Source organism: Aspergillus versicolor (assembly GCF_001890125.1).
Source record: "Aspergillus versicolor CBS 583.65 unplaced genomic scaffold ASPVEscaffold_6, whole genome shotgun sequence".
Classification (NCBI taxonomy): domain Eukaryota; kingdom Fungi; phylum Ascomycota; class Eurotiomycetes; order Eurotiales; family Aspergillaceae; genus Aspergillus; species Aspergillus versicolor.
Window position 1 is genome coordinate 876,734 of NW_024467529.1, and position 24,478 is coordinate 901,211.

The following is a 24,478-nucleotide window of genomic DNA, read 5'->3' on the forward strand; positions in this document are numbered from 1 at the left end:
TCCGACAGCGAGCGGGTCCGTATTCGCGTAATGAGACCGTATTGTGTGGATCGCCGGTGTGCAGGGTTTCCTCGAGTCAGCCTTGATTTTGAGTCAGTCCATTGTTGTTCTTCCCCATTTCCGTCCCCATTCTTCAATAATTCCGAGGGCTTTCGGCTGCATTGTTCTTGTGACGGCCACATTCTGTCTCCCTTGCGGCTCCATATTGGCATCGCCGCTATTAATGATCAAACAGACTTTGTACCTGTCATTCACCGGTCAATCATGAATAACTCAACCTCTCCGGCTCTCAGACCTCGTATTTGTTGGATTCATAGCCCCAGTTGGTTGAATTGGTGAGCGGCGAGGCGCCGTTAGATCTCGCCAAGTCATCGAGTGCCAACTCATTCGCTGCTGGCCGCCGGTCTCTCAGGCAGTCAGCGCTACGGACGACTAATCATATCCCATGGAGCCGACGGGACAACACAGCGTCAACCCGACCACGAAGGAGTGCTCACTCACAGCATGGCCCGAAGCCCAGCTGGCAACTGCTCTTGATTATTATTCGCAGCAGCCTCTTGGATCTGCCGGTTTGCCTCCAGCGCCTGTCGTATTCCTGTGCGATCTGCCAGCATCTGGAGGGTCTCATTCACCCAGTTGCGGAGCTGCTCTGACACACCGGTTGCGCACCCCGCTGCCGTCAGCGGGTAGATTGTCATAAAAATTCCTTTGAGCAAAGGGCGCGGCGAGCAGTCAGAAGGCAATGTATCATGATTGGAAAAGAGACCCTGGGTCGCTATCCCGGCGCAAATATCGACCGCTGTCTGGTTTATCATGGCCAGCGCAAGCTCCTTCTGCACAACCCAGTCCACCGTGGGCTCCCTTAGTCTTGAGATATAGAAGGCGATGACTTCATTAACCAGCAAGCGACCTAACTGGTAGTGATTCCATACCCGAGGAGACCAGGCACTTTGGTAGACATGATACCGCCCGTAGAATGTTCCAACCATGTCTGCGCTATACTTGGTAGTGAAAGTCCACTCTGTTGGAAGACGAGTAACCCAGGCCTCGAGCTCCATATCCAAGCCAACTGCTTCACGAATAACATCTTCTGCAGTGGTGTGTTCGTGACATTGAAGACGTGCGCATAACCCAACGAACCTGACAAGGATGTCAATCAGTTCGAAAACTGGTCGAGTTGCACCCGTGGGCAACACCGTCCGCTGAGTTGCCCAGCCCTCTAACTCGACCGGAAAAGGTCCTCCAGACTGGAAGTAGTTCGCAATCACAGAGAGATAAAACCATATCTCTGCATGGGTGTCGAACTGCTGTGCTGGGATGTGGGGTGATTGCTTCAAAAGCGCAGCAACCCCCATTAAGTGTGTCGTCCAGGAATTGAATGTTCCTGGCTTCGCGTCCACCATCTGTGACGGTTAGCTATTCGTCTCCAACCCCATTCAGGGGAAGCTAACCTCAAAAATGGCCAGCATAACAATCATTTTCAGTAAAACCAGCATGTTGCCATAACGTGGGTCTTCGATGAAGCTTCGAACCGTCCTTAATGCCACCCCGTAGCGCTGTCGGGCGACATTCAACAGGGCATAGTCTCGATTGACATTCGACAGGGCCGCCAAGCCAACGGAGACAACGGCATTTCGAAACGGGGATTCGATTTCAAGGTCTCGAAACACGTCATACTGCTGACCAGGAGCAAAGGCTTCGTCGGCCCAAGTCTTGCTAGAGAAGTGACGGACAAAAAACCGCAGCCCGGGAACATCCATGTCCAGAGATGTCAGAGGCATAGATCGGCTTAACACCACCTCATCATCAAACCCGGAAACCTTGTTGTCTCTGGACGGGGCCTTGGGGCCTTGTGACTGTCGGACTGCTGCCTGGTACTTTGCTGCCGACCGTTCATGCGCAGCTTTTGACAGTCGAATGATTCTTTCATTCTCATTTCGAAATTGAAGTGAAGTCTCCTCGCGGTACCCGGCACATTCCTCTTTGGCCCTTTTACATTGCGAGCAAGCTGGCCTCGCGCGATCGCACTATTTTGCGCATTTAGAATTTGATACTCAAGGCCCAGGTACCGGCCTGAGAACGGCACTCTTTGAAGCTCTAGCCACCTGGGCACTTACCCTAATTCGTCTCTGCCGACAACGCTGGCAGTTTCGGCTTGGTCGACCGCAAAACGTCATCTTGCGCCTCTTGGGGACCAGTACTCATGACCTTGATTCAAAGAAGGAATGGACTTCGTCGCATTCTTGAAGAATCGAATGAAATAAGCCCGCAATTGAAGCAGCTCAGCCACAGGCACCCATCAAGGTGGACCTCGCGCTATTCCTAATGAGGCGACCATCTCGTCGGCCTTTTACTATCGGCCAATCAAAAGCAGCGGCGCAGGGTTTCAACTCCATTGCTCAACCAGCTCAGCTCTTGCAAGGCTGGATTCTCCCAGGCATCCATCAAATTTAAGCACCATTTTCCCTGGCCCTCGCTCGAAATGCCTCCCGTTTATAGCCCACAAGTAAAGGTGGCAATGCTCTTAGCCTAATGTTGGCGGAGTTGCTTATTGCTTACCCTAGTAGGTAAACATGTAGTACCACAGTGGTACCAGTGAATGATATGAAACGCCAGCTATAAATGCGCTCACTCTCCATGCTGACGACAATCTCGTCTTCAATATTCTCATTCACGTCTTCCTACACAATGTTTACACGACGAGCAGAACCAACATCCTACTACAGCTATGACCCCTCGTTGAGTGCCGCCGCTGTGTTTGCTGCGCTCTATACCCTCGCTTTTATCGGAGCCGTTGTCCAGTGGCTCCGCTTCAGACCTGTAGTATGGCTGGTCATGTTGATTGCCGGAGCAAGTATGCTACCCTACCCCATTTTCAACCTATCTCTTCTAACAAAATCCAACAGTGGAAGCCATCGGCTACATCTCCCGAACGATATCCGCCCAAGACACACAAGCGCGAACACCCTACGTTCTCCAATTTGCTGTCCTTATCCTCGCCCCAGTTCTCATGGCTGGAGCCCTCTACGTCCTCTTCGGCCGCATCATCTACCTCGTCGTCCCAAAGGAGCAACGCACCTTCAGAATCTGCTGGGTGCCGCCACGTTGGGTCACCCCGCTATTTGTCGGGTTTGACATCGCCGCTCTACTGCTCCAGCTCATCGGCGCTCTCATGATCACCAGTGGTGATGGGACAAGCAAAGAGGACCTCGACATATTTAATCGCGGCCGCGATCTTGCCCTCGTTGGGGTCGTTGTTCAAATCGCCGCCTTTGGAATTTTCACCATCGCAGCTATCCGGTTCAATTTCACCTCAAAGGCGTTCATCAAGGCTTTACCGTCAGAGCCGGTTTATAACCATGGCAACGACTCATTCAGCATGACCGTGCAAGATAAACCAAGGAACGGCGACTGGCGGCATCTGTTGCGCGCTGTGAATCTGGCAACCGTTATGATCCTCATTCGGTCTGTCTATCGTCTCGTCGAGTTCACTGAAGGCCATGGCGGCTACATCAATAATCACGAGTGGCCCTTCTACATCTTCGACTCAGTCCCAATCCTCCCATGCGTTGCACTCTTCGTCTGGTGGCATCCTAGTCTGTATCTGCCGTACTTGGGCTTCCGGCTTCCGGCCCATGCGCGCTAGAATGGAATCTATACTAGTGTGGTTCTTTTATGGGCGGTTATTAGTATGTGCGATTGATAGACTACCATGTGGCGACAATAATTGGCGTTAAGGCTGGGTTAGATACGTCTTTCTTGTTTTGTTTTTGGCTTGTACCTACTAAGGGGCGGGGGTGGAATTCTTCGTGAGAGGTTGGACTTTGAGTTCCGCAATATTTATTTGCCTTTGTTGTTTTGAAAGTGGTTTCACTGATTCCCTTTGCTTTTTCGTTATAGACTGCGACACTGCAGCCGAGCAAGAAGCATCCAGCACCAACACAACTTATAACCCATCAACATCAAGTTTATGTATACTGCTCGCTCTAGAATATTCTATATATGTATTTTTTTTTTCTTTATTTCTTTTTTCTTTCTTTTTATAGAGTAGTGAAGGAGGCGGGACTGTTGGGTGTCTTCTATCTGATCTCCGAACGTTGCATGGGTGTGGAGATCTCTTACCCCTGTCCTCTCTGTATGTAGGACTTCGGGGTTAAAGTGCAGATGCGGGGTGACATTTGCCATCGGAATTTGTCAGGTTTACACTGTACAACTGATTTAAGAGCATTTGTTTTCTGATTAATTCCTTATTTTAAGACATTAGTATTTCCGGAAACCAAATATATGCTTTCGAGTGGGTTTTTTTGTTCATTGTGGAGTAATTTTAAATAATTCCCCCAGAGGTCAAACTTTATATATAGTCAACAGCATTCAGAACAACATCAAATTTAAGTTGACAACAATGAAGGTTTTTTATACTTGTTGAGTTTAAGCTATTATTAGACAACATATCCTGATCATAACTTTCTCATTAATAATTAACCTACACCCATACAACCAAACATATCGCCTTGCCAGTTCGGAGCTACCTGGTGGCTCAACTTAACGTCCCGCAGGTTCTTTACAATCAATATGCTCTCCTTCTAGCCAGGCCATATGCCTCAACATATATGCTATGATTGGGATGTTCCACCACTTTTCCATATCTCAGATAAGAATATGTGGCGTAGTATATGCTATTGTACAATCGTCGGTCGCTTGCCGGACACTTGCGCCCCGACTAGTCGAAAATGTCAGGGGCGGTTGGCTTATTCCTGCGCGCGTCGCAGAGGAGTTTGACGGGGGAGCATCATCGGGGGCCCGCGAGCGCGGAGCCAGGCGTCGTTGTGAGGACCTTCGGTACGGATAACGCTACCAATCGACATGAAGAGACTGGGATTTCGAGCTTGTTAGCAGCGAAGATAGAAATTTCGCCAATACATGAATAGAGTGAATAGAGTAATGTGAAAAGATTAACAGGTGACAATGAACCAAAAGGTGACGTACCCGAATGTCGCACCAGAACCAACCATGTATTTGCCCAGGGTTCGCATCACGCCGTTAGGGCCCGCACCATACTGGAAGATGGTGACAGTTCCTATTCCGATCAGTATATCGCCTGCGACTCGATGACTGACAGGACTAACCGATGATGAAGCCCATAATACCGCCAACAGCTGCAAGTAAATAGTAGTTAGTGATTTAGTTGAGCTCTTCTTCAGAGAAAAACTAAATACTGACTTGATCCCATCATCGCACCCATCTTCACTACAAAAATGTTAGCCGATTAATGTACAGAGAACAGACAATACAGCAGCCTGCAGGCTGCGTATTCCATTGGGAAGCTCACTCTTGTCGAAGGTAGAGGGCCCATGGGCTTGAGGAGGACCTGCAACAACGGGCATTTTGAATTCAAATAACAAACAGTAAGATCAAGAATATTGTATCAAATAAGCCGATTCAGCGCACAAATCAAGCACCCGCAGGTCTTCTTAATGCTTTGTGAGTTCACTTGCAACAACTCTCAGTCTCCAAATGTCGGACGATCAAAAGCCGGCGACCGGAGCGCACGTGACACCGCCTTCTATTTCGAGAACGGACGTTAGATTAGCTTACATAAGGCACGTGCTTGTTTTTCCACGTGACCCGGGGGTACGAAGGAACTGCAAGCTGACTTTCCCTCTCCCGCTCGCGGTGCCTCTCATGGGGTTTGTCTCGACAAAATTTCGCCCTTGCGTGTCAAAAATTTGCTGTTTTGGTCGCTGAACCGACCCGTGCAAGGCGGCTGATCCGTCTCGTACTTTTTTCGATTTCAGCTTCCCCTGGGACTCCGTTCTTACCGCCTACTCCTCAGCTTCGGCCCAGACCCAAGCGCCTCCTTGATCTGAGGTCGTCGGCTTCTCCTGTCCTACCTCGACACTGCCCTGGTTATCAGGTTTCATCTTCCGCGAGGTAAGAATCTATGCTATACGCCTTTTGTGATACTCCCTTTTCCGGTTAGGATCACCTGGCCCTGGAAAGCACAGCACACTCGCTTGGTGGGACTCGCATGATGCTAACGTGACCTTCCCGGATCAGGTCGAGACCGAACGAGATAGCCACCTCCTGTGTTGGCCGCGCCAACATCGCTATAAAGTCGATACTTTCGCAATATATCGCATCAGTCCAATTGAACAACTAAAAGATCCCTCATTCTTCGTTACTTGGCCGTCGACTCCTGTCTGTGCTTCAACTTAATCGCGCGTCCATGACATAGGAGGGCCTCGAATATCCACAACATTTTTGCACAAAATCCTGCCTCCTTCTCCATGACTGCTGTGGCGTCACCACCTAGCGTACAGACGGGGCCTCGCTTGGGATGGTACGAATCTGGTGACGGTGGACAAGGAGGTTTGTCTTCGATGAACCCTGACGAGGTCTCCCGCATGTTTATGCCGCGGAAGACCCTACAGAGATCCAACTCGTCTTCCTCCATCGGGTCTAATTCGTCCACCTCGACTATTGCGGCGAGCCCGTCCAGTACTGATGCAGCACAGCCTAACGGTGACTCTGCAACTGTTTCTTCAAAAAAGAAGTCTTCAAGGAGCGTTTGGCCTAATTCCAAGTCCGAGCCAGTCTCTGGGATAAGCAACGCGCGCTCGCAAGCGAAGCCAGCTTTCTTCTCCGGCGCGGGCGCCTCATCTGCTATGTCTGCCATTCAACAACAACCGCCTTCCTCTATCCTACCCTCCCAGCACCTCCTTCAGTCGCCTCAGCAGAATGGCGTTCGCGCGGGAAGCGCCCCTGCTGGAGAGCCTCCTGCAATCTTGACACTCATCCCAATCAATGGCGCATTTGAGAAGAAACAAATCACGGTACCATTTTACCCTGATACACTACGAATTGGTCGGCAAACGAATGCCAAAACAGTGCCCACATCCAAGAATGGTTTCTTTGACTCAAAAGTCCTGTCTCGGCAACACGCTGAGATTTGGGCCGACCGAGCTGGAAAGGTCTGGATTCGAGATGTTAAGTCTTCCAACGGTACTTTCCTTAACGGCCAGCGTCTATCTCCCGAGAACCGCGAATCGGACCCTCATGAAATACGGGAGAATGACACGCTAGAGCTGGGAATTGACATTGTCAGCGAGGACCAGAAAACCGTTGTTCACCACAAGGTTTCTGCCAAAGTCGAGCATGCAGGCATTTATGGGAGCGTGCCTAACATCTTCGATCTCACCCTCGGAGATTTAGACCCGGCTTCCGGGAACGGTCTTTTGCCGTCTCCTCTCAGCCAGCCGTTGTCGCACATGCGAGGACGAGCCGGTAGCGCGTCCAGTACTCGTAGTACACAGAGTAACGCTAGCACCCAGTTCTCTGCTCTTCAGCAACAACGCCAGATGAACTATTGGAACTCCCCCCTATCAATTGAACAAATTGTCAAGAGATTGACTGTACGGTGATTCATCTGCCTCTATTCGCGACCCCGACTAACAGTTTCCCTAGACCGAGATGAAGCAGGCTAAACAACAGCAGCAAGATCTTCGCCAGACGGACGGGTTTTTGACTGGACTGATGAAGCCGGGTGCTCTAGAGAAGGAGAAGGAGAAAGAGAGGGAGAAGCAAAAGCATTCGCCAACTGACAGTACTTCGTCTCGTCAGGTCAACGGAAGGCCAAAGATGCCTCGCATGGACTCGTTCTCGCGATTTTCCGATCCGCCGGCCCCTCCTCCTCAGCAACCCTTGCCCGAAAAGCCCGATGCTCTGCCGCGAAACGGCGTTGATGTCATTAGCCCTCTCAAACGATCAGACACAGAAAAACCCAAGATGAGCGCCGGTAGCTCGCCTGTGTCACGAGAGTCCAGTCAGATACTTTCTCTTATTGAAGCCTTGTCATCTGCCAAAAGGGAGATTGACAGCCAAGGTGCCCGCGTCAAAGAGCTCGAGAGCTTGCTCCTCCAAGAAAGACATGCTCGTGAGTCTGCCGAGGAGAAGGCTAAATCCTTAGAACTCGTGTCTATCAAAGAATCAGAAGAACCCCAATCCACCTCGGAACTCAGCCAACAGCTCGATCGCTCGCCACAAAACGCCAGCGAAGGCGAGAAATCCGATGCGCCGTTGGTTAATGGTATAACCTCACCCGTGCCGGAACAAAACAATGCAGCGGTCGAGGACCAGACCGACAGACTCCAGCGCCGGCTGGAAACAATGATGGGAGAGATGGAAGAAATGAAGAAGCAGCTCTCATCATACAAAGATCGGGCAGAGAAGGCAGAAACAGAAAGCAACAAAGCCCGCAAATCGTTGGCTGAGATGATTGAGGAGCTTCGGAAAGAGCGTTCTCACACCAGCGACAAGGGTGTCGAACCAACGGTCGAGCCTACGAGAGCTGCTGATGCTTCGTCTCCACAACCGGATGACGAGTCAGCGACTACTATCAAGAAGGTCGAAGTAGATCCGCAGCATGCAGTATCGTCGCATGGGACTAAAGGCCTAGAATTACCGGGCTCGACAGATATAACTCATAGACCCCGTGATGCCATTCAGAAAACGAGTCCATTTGCGTCGATGCTCGGTGTCGTGCTTCTTGGTGTTGGATTGATGGCGTACCTAAATGAATGGCAGAAAATGGACGACTAGCCGGGGCGTTCGGTATCAGACCTCGTCCAATTAACTATATCCTGTCTTATCTCTCCATTTTCCTTGTCGTCTCAAAATATGTTCTTTTGGATTAGCCTTTTATTTCGGCACCTTATTTTCTATTATCCCTGTATTCTGATCAGTTCTTCTGGCGTTGATCATGACTCCCCGGCGCTTTTATATTTCATCATTTTTTATGCCCTTGCAGTTATGACCTTGGTGTAACTTGCATGACTCTCTCTTCATATTTCCTGTCTATTTTCTGTCTTCAATTTCTCAGATGCTATGCTGTTCCAGTTACGGTTCCCTGGCAGCAGTGGCCCTTCTCCTTGTTAATGTCTCTTTCATATCTTGGCAGATACAAGGACTGAGCCCCAGCCTTATGTGTATTAGTCTATTATAGCGGCCCTCGCTCACTTTCCTTGACCCAGTGACGAATGACTATATCTATGGGGGTATGCACCCTTCACAGTCACTGACTTTCCTACTGCACTATGATGGTCACCTGCTGCATTTAGCGTGGTCCACGTTATGGAGATTACGATTCATTTTGCTAGAACTTTTGCGGTCGACTGGAGACTGAGCGTCATATGGATTATCTTTCCTTTCATTATCTCTTTCATTCCGTGTTATTCCTGTATATATTGGACCAGCATCACCTGAGCAATAAAACACGAGCTCTGGAAATATCAGCCAGTACTGCTTTTCTCGTCTAGACGTGACGAGTGTAAATAGTTGAGATATTTGTAGGGGACTGTTCACAGTCTTTGGGTTTCGCATTATGCTGGATGGGGCCCATGCCGGGCTACTCGGCTGTAAGTATATTGCGCCATGTATCTGCAAGCCGCGCCGACCTCGTGGACGACGTCTTCAAATGAGCCATTCGCCAGCAATAAAGGCTGGTATAGACGCTGAGACGCAACCAGTTGTCGAAAGGTTTGATACGCGGGGACGCCATGTGGAGACTGAGGCCTGGTTAACAGTAGTCGACTGCTAGCCCGAGACGCATAAATATCTTGGAGGAGATAGATAGATCAAATCGATGATCACCCTCACTTTAGGGATATCGCGACTTCGACGGAATTAACCCATCTCGTCCGCGTTTCCGGTAGCTCGGTCTCGGCAATCGAAGCTGCCAAACCGGCAGCCCTTTTCCTTTTTCTCAGTTGTGACCTCGAAAGAGGCTTCGAGGGAGCGGCTTCAGTGGCCGTAGCAGATTCTTTGGACTTCTCAGTCATCATAGTTGTATCTCCCGCTCCCGACAGCGTCGTCGTTGTCAACATGGTCGTGTCATCGCTATCCTTATTCTCACTGCCACCTTGAACGGCCCCAGGCCCATCTTTCGTCCTTTCCACCTCTTTCAAAAATCCATCCCTGCCCTCCTCATCCTCCTCAACATCATCAACAACAAGGACAGACCCCGTCTTGATCCGCACCTTATATTCCGCCTCCCGGCCTCCACTCTCAAACCACCTCCCCACTCTCAATGCAACCTTCATGGCCTTCCCCGTCGCCTTAACAAATACCTCCTCGCTACTAAGCTGCTCGCGCTCCTCACCCCTGGCAAGCGCAGCAAGGAGTCTTTCTTGCTGGTTCTGGTTCCCGTGTGTTCGTTTCTGCTGCTTCGACTTTTCCGCAACAGCCGCGGAAACAGACGCCGTCGCGCGCTTTTCAGCGTGTCGGAGTAGTTTCTGTACGCGCTTCACGGCGCTCATGTACGGCGTTGTACTGGAGATATAGATTATTTTAGGAGTAGAGGGGCCAGCGTAAGGGGATGCGACCGGGGCGTGTGGGATTGGACGTTTGTGAATGCGGGCGTCTGAAGACGTCAAGTATGTGTTAGCTATTTTGTCCTTCCCCACGAGCTCTAGCTCGTTTTCGACAGTGAGAAATGGGAATTGACGTACATTTTGGAAGTTTGACCATGTCATGGTTTTTGCGTTCAAATTGGAGGTCTGCCGACTGTGAAGGGGTTTTATTTGAAGATGGCATTTTGACAGGCTCGATATCTCGATATTAGACCCGCCTCTGAAGCTATTTTGACGTGGTGAGTGTAGTTGGAGCTTAGATGTAGAAACTCAGCGGAGACGTGCTTTTCATTGCGGAGATGGAGAAAAGTTGTGTTTGCAGTGTTTGCAGCGCGTATCAGTTGTTCTTATCGGCTGTCATGCGCCCCCCCTTAGAACGAGGTACGTACTTTTATAGGTAGCTATCTTTTAGTTACTTATATCGCCCGGCTATTATAATTGTAGCGGGTCTGCGTGGACATGGACTAATTTACACTCCTTCCTACTTGAGAGACTAACCAATCAAATTTTCATATCCCATACCGAGTTAACCTACCAGGCCGCTCCGAGCGTACTAATGAAGGGAGCCAGCGCGCCTGTCTCCAGGTGCCCCTGAAGCAACACAAGAATTGCTAGTCTTTTTTATTCTTCTGGGCGCAGACTGGCTTGATGCATGCATTAATAGAGGACTGACAGACGTAAGGCAGGGTGGTCTCATTCCTATATTCTTGTTTCTATCACGGTATCACATACCCACCGGGTTATCCTCGTCGACTGCAAACAATGCCACTTGAGGCACTCCCAGTCGAGATCCTCCGCCTGATATGTCGGCTAGTAGGCAGCGAGGAGACCCAAAAGCAAAAAGCACGCTGCCTTCTGGTCTGCAAATGGTGGTACACAACTACAGAGCCCATTTTATATGAAGACTTAGTCCTCAGCGCCAACCACCTCCTCCAAATGCCGGACTCTGCGGCAAAGAAGCTCGTTCAATATGCACGGCACGTCCAAATCTACACAGATTCAAGACTAGATTGGCCGTGTAGCAGTCCGGAATATCTGCTGGGCGAGCGCTTCAGGATGCTGCTCTCCCCTGAACCTGGCGCTCTAGCTTCAGCTCCAGCCCCGACTCAATTGAAATCATTCATATTGCGAACTCACACCCCATATGACAGCGGCAGACTTCTGAATCCTCGGTATCGGTGTCTGCCTAAATGGTCGCCGATTGCGCTCGTAGATTCGCTTGCCGTGTCCAGCCTTGAGCACCTGGTGCTTGATACTCGGGACTTGAGGTTCAAGGGTGGGAAGCATGTGTGTCCCTGTGTAGCGCGGAAAATGCCATCGCTGCGATCTCTGCGGTTGCGCATGCGTAGGATCTGCCCCCGGGTTCTCGATATGCAGCAGACGCACCCGAGCTCGATCACGAGCACATCTAGGATTGAAAGCATCATTATTAACCTCAGCCTCGTTGAGCCAGGCCATACCTATGGGCGGTTTAGCCGTCATTGTACCAGGGTTATGTCGACTTACGGATTGTTCAATGAGATGATTAGGGTAGCTAGCGAGATGGCGAAGCAGACGCCCAGTCTTAGGCAAGTGAGGATCCTGCGTCATAAAAACCCGACAGCCAGTGTATTGGCTCATGATTGTGTTACTGGGAATAGGACTGTCTTGCTTGGTGATCAGCAGTGGGATTGGGGTGATCATGGGAAGCCGTTTAATAGTGAGATTCATGAGATTATTTGTGATCGGGAAACGGCTTCTATAAGTAGTATGGATGATTTTGTGGATCATGGAGGTGACTGAATATGTTTATTTGTCATGTACGATATGCTGCGATAAAAGTTCAAAGAATTGTACCATTTATGATCAGCTATTTTAGTTCAGGGCTGGTATTTTCTTTTCAGGTAACTTGCGAAGAGGTTTACTAGTATTCTGGCTACTAGTATATGGCAACAATAACAACAACTGATGACATCGTGATTGATGTCTTATTAATCAAACGATTGAAGCTTGTAAACTGATGGACGAGTCCTAAATCCTTACGTAGAACTTCTGGCAATCATCTTGAGGGCCTCTTTCGACAACCTGGGCATTTGATAGTTAGCCAGCATTCACAGATTAATTCCAATGACAGAGAACCCACTGGCATAAGTACAGGCTGATGATTACTCGCCGCAGCCATTGTACAAACACGATAAGAACCAATGGGCAACCCATCGGGAACATCGACTGAAAACCCACTCTTCCCATCCCCGGCATCAAAAAATGTGTGAAAGAAGACGAATTTAGTGGGATCAGGAGGCAGAATAAAATTTTGGCCCTCGGACCTGATGTAAGCTGCTAGGGATTGGATAACGACGTGGAAATGGCCCACGACTTTTCCGTCTCGGAGAGATTGGGGGGCAGATAGGAAGGTAGCGTTGGCGTTTGTGACTGAGCCAGCGACGAGATTCGAGGCTTTGAATTTGACCGTGAAGGGGCGCCTTGGGGGAAATATTTCGCCTGGCAGGGGGAAGCTGATGATAGTTGAAACCATGTTATCCTCAGAGGGGATGTCACCCATCACTGTGTTGAAGTGCGTTAGACTGAATTTCGTCGATTTGATACTCTGGGGTCATGCTGAGATAGAATCTGACGAACCAACTCCATTACAGGATTCCTGATTGAATAATTTGCCGTTGGTTAGGTTTCTCTTGCTGCAGTAGTTGATGAAATTGGCTGGGTCTCTAAGAATGATGCTTTAGACAGAGCAAGCGTAAGTCGATATGGATGCAGAGAAGGACACACGTAGCAGATGGGATATATCCAACAGAGTTATTTCGAGGGAGGCCATCATGCTGGCTGGCACTCTGAACGTTGTCAGACTCGAGAACCGTCCAGCTGCGTTCAGAGGTATTGTTTATGGCAGACGTCGCAGAGAAGAGGATGGCGAGCAGTATGAAAAGACAGTTAGATGCCATCTTGATGGAATTGAGTGAAAACAGGACAGAATGATTAGTTGACAGTTAAATTGTTGATGATTTCTGGCGACTGAAGCGAATGTTGTGAAGTGAAGGGTGGATCTACCGGGAGAAGTTGAGTGAGTGTTATTCTCGCTTCTTCTTTCACACAACCGCCAAAGCTGCATTTGGCAACAGGAAATATCTTGCTATTTGAGGCTTGATAATGTTTTGATATTTTTTTGTTGATCTTAACGAGTGTTCTTACACGCATATATTATCTAATGTACATTTTGACCCTCAATCCATGTTTGAAGTGACGAAGGACGAAGACATCAACAAGAAAGAGTGAATGATGCCAGCATCAACAAACAGCCTTGTCATAAATCTTTTGCTTCAGTCGTCCAAAAGAATTGTGTCCTAGCAACGCCTTAGACGTAGCATGATATCTCTGAGAAGCCATGCTGGGAGGCTCAGCAGTCTCATGAGCCTGCACGCGTGACAGTTCGCTGCTCCCACCGAGTGGTACGGAAGAGGAGTAGCGATGAACTATCCCCCTGAGGGCAATGATAGCCTGAGCTCGAAGAGGGGTAGTTCTGGAGGCATGTCGTGTCTTGGGAGGTGTTTCACAAGGGCCGGCCTGGACTGGGCCAGACTTTGTGGACGAACCCTCCTCAGTCTCCTGAGCTGCGGCCGTCATACATTTCCTGAAGACGCCATGGTGTCCCAGACACCGACGGAGGCTTGGATCATGGGAGGATGCCTCTCATCTCAGCTTCAACTCAGCCAACCGTCCTAATATCCCCGGCTTTTCGAGGACGGACGAGATCAGTGGTTCAAAACGAGCACTTCTACCAAGCACCATTGCCGGCACTCTCAGAAGACAAGCAGCTGCCAGAAAAGCGAGAGTGGGTGTCAGAACAACATTGATTCAAGATTTGATTGAGGATTAGAAGTGAATGACTTGGCCAGGAATTTATATTGAGAGAAAGCCTCGGCTGCTCACAATGGTTGACGTAATGTCTAGAAGTGCGAGCCCAACGATCCCCCAGAACCACGGTAGCCCAGAAATGTCGACAAATAACGACGACGAATAAAAAAAGATCCTCAACCTAGCCGAAAAGAAGATCGCGGCCAATCCCGTGCGAGATCCGAATGATTGCCTAGCCTCGCCCGGCTGGCACAGTGCGGATACGGCTCATTGGTCTGGAAGAGACTGGAACCTGAGTGAGATCTATGGCAGCCTATGTTGAACGAGTTTTATCCTATCCTTTACTGTGTCGTGGGCTCAACGTGCCTTGGTTCAGGTAGGTCAAACTTTTTAGGGCTGATTCTCCCTGATGATCGACTTCGCGCCAACTTTACCTAGCTCAGGCTGAGCTTATCGGGACAACACTACTTCCATTGTACTGATTGCTGTTGAGGTCCGCAATAATTGTCTGCAATGGGAAATCGTTGACTCTGAAGATCATGACGAAACGATCTCGATGACGCGCTTTGGTCTTATGATGAAACGACCTTGATTTCCAACAATGCCTATGTTGGAGAACGTGGAGCAGGATTGGCGTCACCGGGTCTCCAGTATGACTTGCAAGTATGGTCTCCCAGATATGCAGAATGTGCACGGGTGATGTCAGGGAAATTTCACCCAGGTGGCAGCCAATCACTACAGATCCGGAGATTCCCAATCAAGTAAGCTTCGAGGTGGCGCATCCAGAGAGGCAGTTCCATGGGAAGCAGAGTGAATTTATCCTCCGGTTGGATGTCTCCTTAGGTAGACTCGGCTTTTTATGTGGTAATAGGTTGAATTGGAGTATTGGAGGGAAGGGAAGGAGGGATTTGGCGTCTTCTAACGAGTAGTGAACTGCCCAACGACAAAGTTATACTGGCGATAACTGAGTTGTTGATTCCATGAAGTTCTAAGCAGTTAAGTATAATACAAGAGCTCCCCTGACCAGAATGGAATACTACATCACATCGGCAATTTGCCACAAATCAGCTGCGATAAGTAACATTGCCCTACCGGGATGACTTGCATAACATGACATATAGCAAGCACTATTTAGGGCGTAGCAAGAGGCCGGCATCTACCTAGCCTACGTTATAAATTATGAAAACAAAGACTTATTGTCAGCATCCATATAGTTAGCGAGGTGCGGCCGGCTTCTGTTTTCATGGAAGGGCAACAGCGTACCATCACCATAGTCCCTATAATATTAGTTATTAAAATAAACAGTGTCTGTCAGGCAATATTCTATTGAATGATATGTACTTCACGATTCTTTGTCAATCGGCAGTGTAATCAAATCTTTGGCATCGAGCTTGCCAATTGGTATGCAGAGGTATATCAAGGGCTTATCATCAACAGCCAGCGCTCTGGCCTAATCCCTGAGTCATAAATACTACCCAGTAAGTATGGCATATCGAGATAATGAATGCCGAGGAGATGCTTGGAAGTTTCGGTCTCGCCTACCTGCCGTTCTTGTATCAATGCCTTCACATCACGCCATCCAAAGAGTATAAAAATGAGTTTACAGGCCCCAAATTTCTTAAATTGCGCTCAACTAATAAATGGGTTGACTCTCACCTTCAGGGTAGATGACACTGGACCAATTGATGTGTGAATGGGAAATGTCAGTCTTTGGTTTGGTGTTGGCTCCTGTGCCTTCTGGTGAAGAGCTTTCTTTCAGATATCTTAAGTGATATTACACAGGGGTTAGGTGAATTTAAGAAATCCTGTATGGACAGTAAAGACAGAAACATATCCTTCACTCTACTCCATTCTGCTGCTTCTTACTTGCTGTTTTTGTTCCTATAATGTCGCTCCTTCTTCCACTTTTTTTCTCGGCGTCTTGCACTCGGCATCTCGCATCATTTTATTCTTATCTTTGCACATTCTTTTCTTGTACTATCACTATCCCTTTATCTCGCTATCTTTTTGTATTATTGTTGGCATCTCCTTATCCGTCGTTCTTTTTTGTCTATCATTGTTCGCCTTCAGACCATCAACTTCATCTATCTTGGCTTCAAAGACCATACTACGGAATCTACACTGCCTTTTCCGGTCTGTTTTAACAAACCAATCGCCAGTATGAACATTGAAAGCTGTGGACAGGGTCTCCAAAGTAAGTTAATCTTTGTGTTGTTATGAGCCGGGGCGCTGATCCATGCAATCCATTTGATAGAGCCAACCTTTCACCAGACTTCCAACATTGAGGCAATCAAGGAAGATTTCTATAGCAAGGGAATTGTCTTCATTGAAGGATGTGACGAAAAAGATCTCGCTGAGTTGGCGGCAAAATTTGGAAGCATTGTCAAACCTCGTAACGAGAGCACCAGTTGCAGCGGCATTAGCAACATTCGGTTCGCTCCCTCGCTGGTGGGAAAAGGGTATAGTTCTCAAGGTGAGACCAAGATTTGTCAACCTGTTGAAAAGAGCACACTCTGACTACCCGTAAATCTGTTAGAGCTGCACTTCCACACTGATCGTAGTGGCTGGGACAACCCACCTCGTGTTCTAGCTTCGCTTCTAAAGAGCAAGTCCACTGAGGGAGGCGCCTCAATCCTTGCCGATAGTGTTGGCATCCTCAAGGACATTCAGGAAGAGGAAGATGATCTCTACAAGCTGATCACCAACCCAAAGCACTCCACATTCCTTAACGAGGAGGGTGTGCTTGTGCCCCGTCCTATCTATGATGAGACCACTGGCCTGTTCCGTTTCCGTTTTGATGACAGTATCCACCTTTCTGCATCTCTTGTCGCTCTCTTCCCTCGACTGTTCAAGATCCTATACCGCAATGCCTTTGCTGTGGAGCTGCAGCAGGGACAGGGATACCTACTTGACAATCACCGCTTCCTACACGGGCGTACCGCATTCACTGGCTCGCGCGAGCTGCTCAGGGCACTGGTAAACTTCCCGCCTCCGCAGCCTACTATCAATCTTCTGTTTGACATTGACGGAACGCTCTGCCGCTCTGAGGAGCTCAGTGTTGATGCGTTTTACACCTGCTTGACCGATCTCATTGGCAAGCCTATCACTCACGCAAACACCACCGTGGGTCTGCATGGTAGAACGGACCTAGGTCTTTTGTATGACATCCTTGACCACCACGGAGTACAGCCAAAGTCTTGCATTGCCAAGAGGTTTTTCCAGGTTCATCCCTCGTACATGCAGAAATCCCTTGACAAAGGACTTTTCGCCGCCACCTGTCGAGGAGTCACCGAAATTTTGGGGTGGCTCACCGGGAAGAGAGAAACCCTCACTACGCCAATCCTCCGCATCGGGCTCATGACCGGAAACTCGAAGACCAATGCCCTTTCGAAGTTGAAGTCTGCAGGAATCAACATCGCCATCTTCGACCTGGCTGTCTCCTCCTTTGGAGATGTTCACAATGACCGCCTCTCCCTTATTGAGGACTCCATGACCAAGATCCGCGCCAGAGATGGCCGCGACCTCCCCAAAAGTAAGACTATTGTTATCGGAGATACTCCGCTCGACGTCGAGTGCGCCAAAAAAGCAGGATGCGCCGTTGTTGCCGTTGCAAGCGGAAACTATGGCCTTGACGACCTTGCTGCTCTTGAGCCGGACAGTGCCGTTTCGTATATTGGTGAAGCAAAGGATTTCCTTCAGTCGCACTTTGTACCTTCCATAACTGCGACTGGTCCTTGAAAACTTACAGTACGAGGCAGCGTGTGTACTGCAAACGAGACTACGACATAATGAGACATAAACGAGTCACCCACTTAGAACTACAATTCAATGCAACGGCACAAACTACCAAAAAAAAAAAAAAAGCCAAAGGAAGAAACCGACAAAAGAATGGTTCTACTTGAGGCTGCCATTCGCACGCCAAAATGCCCTTTCTGGTTCTTTTTCCACGATGTACTGTTTGCTACCACCCTCAAGCATTGTTTTATAGTGGGTCATGTATTGCATACTTAGATATTTCTTTACTTAAACTCCAGATGACGTCTTCATTCGCAGACAACGATTTTCTTCAATATCTACTGTGTTTTAAACTATCTGAAGTCCGGGTGAACTGAGCGTTTTGTTGAGGTCGGGGTGCATGATTGTGGGATAACCGATACGAAGATGGGAATGCCCTATTGACGGGCCGGTAGCTGCCTGGGTATATTCACCTTAGTAGTAAAGGATGGAGTAAGTGAAGTTTGCTGTAAGCGAATTTACCTCCGAGACCTGGCCGGAGACATGGACAGCTTACATTGCTAAAGATATAAACTACACCTCGCTCGCTCACAATGCAGGCTCAATTAATTTGTGTAACCAGATTGGAAGCTGTATTCTAGGTTTACACACCCAAGGGCATGCGGTGCAATAACAGGGATAAGAATTGAAATTTTGGTCTTGTGGCGAGATTTGATGAATACTTTAGTAGACATATGGAAGTGTATATCCAGTGAAGACGAATATCAAGGTCTTGTTTACAGTAGTGATTTATTTTTAACCCAAATCTCTTCACAGACTCGAGCATTCACTCAGCACACGGCACAGAATGTGATACAGAATTTGACCGGGAACTTCACCAAGAAGATCGACTGCTAGCATAAATAAGCCATGTGTGCTTTCAGAATTAGACCGATTGTCGTTTTATCTGTCTACTTGGGTACCTCCAAAAAATATATTGAACATTCTGGCTTCCTTAATATACCTTTCGATTCAATCGTCTCATCATGTTGAACATACACCGCCTAATCGTCGCTCTCTGTTTCATACTCGTCTGTACCATGGCTGATGTATGTATCCAGTCATCCAACAGTCTAAGCTCCTGCTAATCAAGCCAACGGTAACAGGACCTAACGGATTGCACGATGGATAGTTTCAGACATCCGGCCCAAGCCCATCTGATTAAAGCCGGAGCAACTTGGATACGCAATGCGTTGAAAACGGAAAAATTCGAGGTCCAGTCCAATGAGTGCGAGAAAGTGTGGTGTGTCGATGGCCATTCCATTTATTTCTGCAACAATGTCAGTACCAACCCGCGTTCTTGTGTCTTTTACCCGAAGAAGAAAGAAGATTAGACGCTCTAACATATATCTATATCTGCTTAGGATCCTACCCACGAATTTGTGAAGGGGCAGTATGCGGAAATTGCCAAACGGTTGGATACACTGATTGACACGTGTGGGGAGGAGGAATCGATTCATGGTGAAATCCGCAACAGTGTTTCTCATGTTAGGGTGCAGTGGGATGAACACGACGACTGCTACGTGAGAAAGCCGGAGGATTTCTGAGCATGGAAATGGAATCCGGACGGCTGTTGCTTTTGACTCAGTGGTGGTTTGTTTGTCGGTATCTACCCAGCCGCAGTCTGGCGTTTGATAACGACGTACATGTTGAACCGTTGCAAAATGGGGATCGAATTTCCTATCGTCTTATTATACATAGCCAAGATGTTTGAGAGGCGTGAGGAATAGTTTCCACGATATGACGTGGTTCGTCGAAGATGGCATAGTTGAATATGAAATATGCGATAATCAATGTTTGTTTTTTGTTTTCTTTTCTTCGCAGGAGGGGAGTTCATAGGTTTGCGTAGAGGATTGGCGTCATCTGGCCAGCAGTTCGCAGTCAGCATTGAAATAAGCAAAATCAAGAATAGAGAAAGGAACAGGATCCCTGTGAGCGAGAATGACAGCAATTGGAAGGAAGTTGGAGAAGCTCAGTTGAAGCAATCCGATGTAACCTCATCCTCACCCTCATTCACAACAAACTACTTTGATTAGGTTGCAACAACATGCAGAAGCTCAGACCTGGGTGTGCTTGCGCCATATATGGCCCAATGCAACGCTGCCCCTCAGCTGAGTTTATATATTCCCCTCAGAGTTTCTTACATTGTGAGAAGAAGTCACCATCATCATCGACATGGGTTCTCCTAATGGGAGGATCTTCCTCATTGCCGCGCATATTTCACTTACTGGTCTTCTCTATGGCCTGGATACAGGTATGTTGCTTCAGCACGCGAAATTTCTTATCCACCGCTAATCTGTATCCAGGCTCGATCGGTGTTGTCACCCAGATGACCCAATTTAGTGATTCCATAGGCCATCTATCCTCCACGCAGCAAGGAATATACGTTGCCACGATCCTGCTTGCGTCGTCCGTGTCGTCTTTGTCAAGTGGCCATGTATCTGATCGCATATCGAGAAAATATGGAATCCTGCTGGGAGGAATCTTATCACTGATCGGAGCTGTCGTCTCTGCTTGCTCGCCGAACTTTGCCAGCTTGATCGTAGCGAGGTTGATAACGGGCTTTGGAGTGGGCCAGGCAATCTCGGTCACCACGGTGTATCTCGTGGAGGTAGCTCCAGTAGCTATCCGGGGTGTTGCAGCTTGCTTCCTGCAGACGTATGTTGTACTCGGTATTATGGCTGGGTATTTTATCTCTTTCGGATCTTCTAATATCCATGGGAGCTTTTCGTGGAGAGTGCCGTTTATCATTCAAGCTTGTATTGCTGCCATTTTGTGTGGGGGAATGGCATTTGTCCCCTTCTCCCCACGATGGCTTGCTCAGGTTGGGCGTAGTGATGACGCGAAGCAAGTCCTTTGCAAGCTACGTCCATCATCAGCTGTACAAGCGGAACTCGAAGAGATCCAAGAGAGTCTGGACCCGGAAAAGCAACACCAAACTGCCAGTATCAAAGAGATTTTCAACCGGAAATACCGAGGCCGCACAGCTCTGGGTATTTTCCTGATGTCCTTTCAACAACTGACAGGGGTATGACTCGGAAGGAGATCCCATTTTCTAGTTTTCTAGACCCTGGCTAACTGTCGTACAGATCGACGTGGTGTTATACTATGCCCCCATTCTCTTTCAACAAGCTGGGTTCACGTCTCAGAGAGCCTCGTTTCTGTCATCCGGCGTTTCTGGCATTGTTATGCTCATCTGCACGATCCCTGCTCAAATCTGGGTTGATCGCTGGGGTCGACGCAAGCCGTTGATTTATGGCGGAGCCGCGATGGCAATTTGCTTCATCATCATCGGTTCACTCTACGCCAGGTATGGCCGTGTCCAGTCGAACGAAGTCACACTCGGGTCCAGCTCTGCCCAATGGGTTGTAATTGTGCTGATATATGTCTTCGTGGCCAACTTTTCCTGGTCGTGGGCTGTGGTAAGCTTTCCCGTAACATCATTGGAGATTCTGATATTTGACACACGGGACTTCAATACTGACATTACTCCCACCAAACCAGGTCGGCAAGATCTACGCCTCGGAAATAATCCCAACAAGACTTCGAGCCAAAGTCTGCGCCGTCGAGCTCGTTGCAAATTGGGTCGTCAACTTCCTCGTAACATTCACGGCTCCTTTGTTCCTACGCGCCTCGCCAAGCGGGCCATATTACCTCTACGGGTTTTCGACAGTCCTCGCGGTAATAGTGTGCATCCTGATGCCGGAAACAAAGGGCCAGAGCCTGGAGCATATTGAGAGATTATTTGAAAGTCAGCACGAGAGCGAGAATAGAGAAAACGCACGGGATGCAACGAGGGCGAGTGCGGCGGGATCGGCAATCTTAATTTGAGCGAGAGTCTGGACCTCCATACGATTTGGTCCGTGGCTGTTGACAGGGATCTCGCGAGACTCAGATCGAGTCTGACGCGCGTTCGTCCATTATAAATGATATCGGGATGATTAGGGTAATGTATTTTAATACCGTTACTCTACAGGATAGAGCTATATCAGTGTATATTGGGTAAATACACCTCATAATCTGCCACCTAGTATAATCCAACCACCCCACCAATCTCCCACTTACCTTACCTTGGCTACTCTGTTGGTTATATTAAGACATTACAGTTGTTACCTTACTGTTTCATAAGATCTGTTCCTCCATGCACCCATTGCTCCAACCATGCTTCCCAATGAGTTACAAGGTGTGGGATCACAGCACGAAACCGGAAACTGGAACGATTCAAAGCCAAGCGAAGCACTGAGTCTCAAGGACACCTAGTAGACTTTGACAGTCTGATTTTGGGTAGGAGCAGCAGCAGTAGTAGTCGATTCAATACGCTTCTCCGTTTCACATTCCCACCAAGGTCCATGACACTTACCTTTCCCAATGCCCCTGGCCGCAATAGACAATCACGAGTGTTCTCTACATAGTTCTCTGTATGCCATAGCTTGGTCACTTTAGTAGGGGGGAGGCATTGAAGAATGAGCTGACGCATTGGAGCAGTGATACATTGGCAAGTAGAACGCTCTGCTAACTCGGCCACGGCAACGAGGAAGATTGTAAGAGGGAATATTGTCAAAGATACACTGGAGATTTGGTTCTTCCCACTGCGTGGGATTGTTCTCATTGCTCGCTTCCAAGACACTGCTGCTAAGTACGGTGTAGGTGTACCATGAACCTCCTGCAGCCCTCGTGTTCTCCACCAAAGGTCCGCCGCCATTCCGGCTGATTGCATCGATAGTCATGTTAAGCATATCCGGGAGGGTGCTATAGAATTTTAAATGCAGCTAGGGCTAGGATCTTGGACGCTGTGGATTCTACGCTGTATCCTTGATTTTCTCGAGGGAATCGAAAGAGATCATAGGTAAAGAATAAGGCCATGGGATTATGAATGAAGGTAATATAGAAAATGCATAGATACTGATAATAATCAAAGGGTCCATATCATCTTGACGTAATATACTATAAATAGGCGGTTTTAGATACAACTTTGCCACGTCGTCTGCGGAGGAAAGCTTTCAATGCGAAGAAATGTCCGGGTCAAAATATCGGTATCCACAGGCTGGTTAGTATGAAGTGGACGTTGAGGTTGTCCACTGCTTTCTACTGCGGGTCTGGTAGCTTGACTCTGCCTGAAATACTTAGTAAGTGCTGCTATAGTGAGATCATTTAATTTCTTGTAAAAGCAGGGGCATTCGAACCAGCAAGTCGAACTGCGGGATCACGGTCCATGAGGTGGCCAAGAACATGTATATTAAAACATGAGGGTCCAATGGATGGGGATGGGAATCTCGATTCTCGGCCACCAGGAACCTAGGACTTGGGACATGGGACCTGCGCTATGGAATGAATGATCTCATTTTCCAGATCTGGCCGCGTGCTGGCGCGTCGATAAAATGAGGATCGTCTGACAATGACAGACAACGGCTGGCTGGGTAGAGGGGCCAATTTTGCCGATGCTAGCCCCGGAATTGCACTTGGATTGCTAGTGCTTTGTGCTTCGAGTCCAGACTATAGACAAACTATCAACGCCGTTGGAACTAGTACACCTTAGATGTTCAAAGCGCAACTGTCCAAACCGTTAGTCCCGTTGTGAACTCCAACTCCCAACTCCAATTCCAACTCCAGCCTCGGCCGTGCAGCCTAAGCACAAGTTCGTCGTGTGCCGCGGTTTCTCCGACCGGCTGGGCCGCTGGATGAATCTAAACCGTATTCGTGTCGGCGGTTTCAAGTTTTTAGATGATCAACGGTAGCTAACGCAACCCTCAGCTCTCCTCTTTGGGCCCCGGGGATGCGCGACCCGAAGGCCTCCAAGGAAGGAGGTGGAGAGGCCCTGGAGGGGGCGGACTCGCGGGAGCGTACCTTTGCTCGAGGCGGCGAACCAAAAGGTCCGTACTTGATTTTGAGGATGGGGGTTTTATTTCTTTCTTGGCTTCTTGGTGTTTCAAAGTGCATAATATGCTGTGTTATTTTTTGCACATTACTCGTTTTATGATAAGGCGTCGTAGTCTCCAGCCTCATTTTGCTACCTTTGTCCCGATTCTGACGCTCGATGCTTGATACGAAGCGAAACACCACAATTGGGCGAGCCAGGTCAAGGTTTCTGAAGATCCTCGTCCAGGTTGTTAAAAAGCTGAAAGGAGTCTTAACTTCCAAACATTTTGAGTTTGTTCGCATGATCAACTGCTAAAGAAGTTCGAGTCGAGACTCCAAACGACTCCAGAGACACTCTGATGGGCTCAAGTTGACGGAGTCAGCCAGCCGATCTCGAGTCCGTGGGGAGCTGACTGCTGAGGGCTGCGAATTGGTTCCTCACAGCGAGCCCCACTGGCACGGAGACAGGCCGGGAAAAAAGGTGCCTGTTTTTCTTTTCCTTTTCCTTTTCGTTCTTTTCTCTTGTTCGTCACCACGCGGTGGATAATTGAGAATATTGTCGTGGCGGGTGCATCAACTCCTGCACCACTGAC

The 24,478-nt window shown here is 48.6% G+C and overlaps 11 protein-coding genes across 11 annotated transcripts; 6 read left to right on the forward strand and 5 right to left on the reverse strand.

Moving 5' to 3' along the window:
* Positions 1–497: 497 nt before the first annotated feature.
* On the reverse strand, positions 498–2,177 carry ASPVEDRAFT_84783 (uncharacterized protein; the record flags this gene model as incomplete). Its single annotated transcript, XM_040817598.1, has 3 exons — positions 498–1,403; positions 1,452–2,027; positions 2,118–2,177. 3 exons carry the CDS (start codon positions 2,175–2,177, stop codon positions 498–500), a joined length of 1,542 nt encoding a protein of 513 aa, XP_040669095.1.
* Positions 2,178–2,688: 511 nt separating this feature from the next.
* On the forward strand, positions 2,689–3,646 carry ASPVEDRAFT_84784 (RTA1 domain-containing protein; the record flags this gene model as incomplete). Its single annotated transcript, XM_040817599.1, has 2 exons — positions 2,689–2,854; positions 2,907–3,646. 2 exons carry the CDS (start codon positions 2,689–2,691, stop codon positions 3,644–3,646), a joined length of 906 nt encoding a protein of 301 aa, XP_040669096.1.
* Positions 3,647–4,287: 641 nt separating this feature from the next.
* Positions 4,288–5,528, reverse strand: ASPVEDRAFT_42848 (MGR2/ROMO1 family protein). Its single transcript, XM_040812676.1, has 5 exons — positions 5,330–5,528; positions 5,221–5,247; positions 5,127–5,156; positions 4,987–5,077; positions 4,288–4,872 (listed from the first exon to the last, which is right to left on the reverse strand). Exons 1-5 carry the CDS (start codon positions 5,382–5,384, stop codon positions 4,749–4,751), a joined length of 327 nt encoding a protein of 108 aa, XP_040669097.1. The 5' UTR covers positions 5,385–5,528; the 3' UTR covers positions 4,288–4,748.
* A 759-nt stretch (positions 5,529–6,287) lies between these two features.
* On the forward strand, positions 6,288–8,598 carry ASPVEDRAFT_29858 (putative cytoplasm to vacuole targeting Vps64; the record flags this gene model as incomplete). The annotated part of the gene is made up of 2 exons (XM_040810282.1): positions 6,288–7,412; positions 7,465–8,598. The coding sequence occupies 2 exons, from the start codon at positions 6,288–6,290 to the stop codon at positions 8,596–8,598; spliced, it is 2,259 nt and encodes a 752-aa protein (XP_040669098.1).
* Positions 8,599–9,650: 1,052 nt separating this feature from the next.
* ASPVEDRAFT_134369 (ribonuclease P subunit p20 family protein) lies at positions 9,651–10,590 on the reverse strand (the record flags this gene model as incomplete). Its single annotated transcript, XM_040807120.1, has 2 exons — positions 9,651–10,417; positions 10,506–10,590. 2 exons carry the CDS (start codon positions 10,588–10,590, stop codon positions 9,651–9,653), a joined length of 852 nt encoding a protein of 283 aa, XP_040669099.1.
* Positions 10,591–11,084: 494 nt separating this feature from the next.
* On the forward strand, positions 11,085–12,302 carry ASPVEDRAFT_731859 (uncharacterized protein). The gene has a single exon (XM_040816194.1). The coding sequence runs from the start codon at positions 11,169–11,171 to the stop codon at positions 12,186–12,188; it is 1,020 nt and encodes a 339-aa protein (XP_040669100.1). The 5' UTR covers positions 11,085–11,168; the 3' UTR covers positions 12,189–12,302.
* ASPVEDRAFT_73054 (uncharacterized protein) lies at positions 12,263–13,416 on the reverse strand. The gene is made up of 4 exons (XM_040816183.1): positions 13,173–13,416; positions 13,026–13,111; positions 12,529–12,950; positions 12,263–12,470 (listed from the first exon to the last, which is right to left on the reverse strand). Exons 1-4 carry the CDS (start codon positions 13,343–13,345, stop codon positions 12,417–12,419), a joined length of 735 nt encoding a protein of 244 aa, XP_040669101.1. The 5' UTR covers positions 13,346–13,416; the 3' UTR covers positions 12,263–12,416.
* Positions 13,417–16,415: 2,999 nt separating this feature from the next.
* On the forward strand, positions 16,416–17,993 carry ASPVEDRAFT_53799 (uncharacterized protein; the record flags this gene model as incomplete). The annotated part of the gene is made up of 3 exons (XM_040814840.1): positions 16,416–16,449; positions 16,510–16,728; positions 16,792–17,993. 3 exons carry the CDS (start codon positions 16,416–16,418, stop codon positions 17,991–17,993), a joined length of 1,455 nt encoding a protein of 484 aa, XP_040669102.1.
* Positions 17,994–19,153: 1,160 nt separating this feature from the next.
* ASPVEDRAFT_29864 (uncharacterized protein) lies at positions 19,154–19,576 on the forward strand (the record flags this gene model as incomplete). Its single annotated transcript, XM_040810283.1, has 2 exons — positions 19,154–19,309; positions 19,394–19,576. The coding sequence occupies 2 exons, from the start codon at positions 19,154–19,156 to the stop codon at positions 19,574–19,576; spliced, it is 339 nt and encodes a 112-aa protein (XP_040669103.1).
* A 609-nt stretch (positions 19,577–20,185) lies between these two features.
* On the forward strand, positions 20,186–22,083 carry ASPVEDRAFT_194904 (sugar porter family MFS transporter). The gene is made up of 4 exons (XM_040809170.1): positions 20,186–20,283; positions 20,336–21,057; positions 21,119–21,451; positions 21,534–22,083. Exons 1-4 carry the CDS (start codon positions 20,205–20,207, stop codon positions 21,858–21,860), a joined length of 1,461 nt encoding a protein of 486 aa, XP_040669104.1. The 5' UTR covers positions 20,186–20,204; the 3' UTR covers positions 21,861–22,083.
* On the reverse strand, positions 21,995–22,865 carry ASPVEDRAFT_73058 (uncharacterized protein; the record flags this gene model as incomplete). Its single annotated transcript, XM_040816184.1, has 4 exons — positions 22,390–22,865; positions 22,148–22,240; positions 22,095–22,109; positions 21,995–22,012 (listed from the first exon to the last, which is right to left on the reverse strand). The coding sequence occupies exons 1-4, from the start codon at positions 22,744–22,746 to the stop codon at positions 21,995–21,997; spliced, it is 483 nt and encodes a 160-aa protein (XP_040669105.1). The 5' UTR covers positions 22,747–22,865.
* Positions 22,866–24,478: the final 1,613 nt, after the last annotated feature.

Coding starts and splice junctions, on each gene's coding strand:
- ASPVEDRAFT_194904 (XM_040809170.1), top strand. CDS start 20,205: ATGGGTTCTCCTAATGGGAGGATCTTCCTCATTGCCGCGCATATTTCA. Junction 21,058..21,118: donor CCTTTCAACAACTGACAGGG/GTATGACTCGGA, acceptor ACTGTCGTACAG/ATCGACGTGGTGTTATACTA. Junction 21,452..21,533: donor TTTCCTGGTCGTGGGCTGTG/GTAAGCTTTCCC, acceptor CCACCAAACCAG/GTCGGCAAGATCTACGCCTC.
- ASPVEDRAFT_42848 (XM_040812676.1), bottom strand. CDS start 5,384: ATGCCCGTTGTTGCAGGTCCTCCTCAAGCCCATGGGCCCTCTACCTTC. Junction 5,157..5,220: donor GGGTGCGATGATGGGATCAA/GTCAGTATTTAG, acceptor ATTTACTTGCAG/CTGTTGGCGGTATTATGGGC. Junction 4,873..4,986: donor GGTTCTGGTGCGACATTCGG/GTACGTCACCTT, acceptor TCGAAATCCCAG/TCTCTTCATGTCGATTGGTA.
- ASPVEDRAFT_731859 (XM_040816194.1), top strand. CDS start 11,169: ATGCCACTTGAGGCACTCCCAGTCGAGATCCTCCGCCTGATATGTCGG.
- ASPVEDRAFT_73054 (XM_040816183.1), bottom strand. CDS start 13,345: ATGGCATCTAACTGTCTTTTCATACTGCTCGCCATCCTCTTCTCTGCG. Junction 13,112..13,172: donor GGATATATCCCATCTGCTAC/GTGTGTCCTTCT, acceptor CATCATTCTTAG/AGACCCAGCCAATTTCATCA. Junction 12,951..13,025: donor GGAATCCTGTAATGGAGTTG/GTTCGTCAGATT, acceptor ACTTCAACACAG/TGATGGGTGACATCCCCTCT.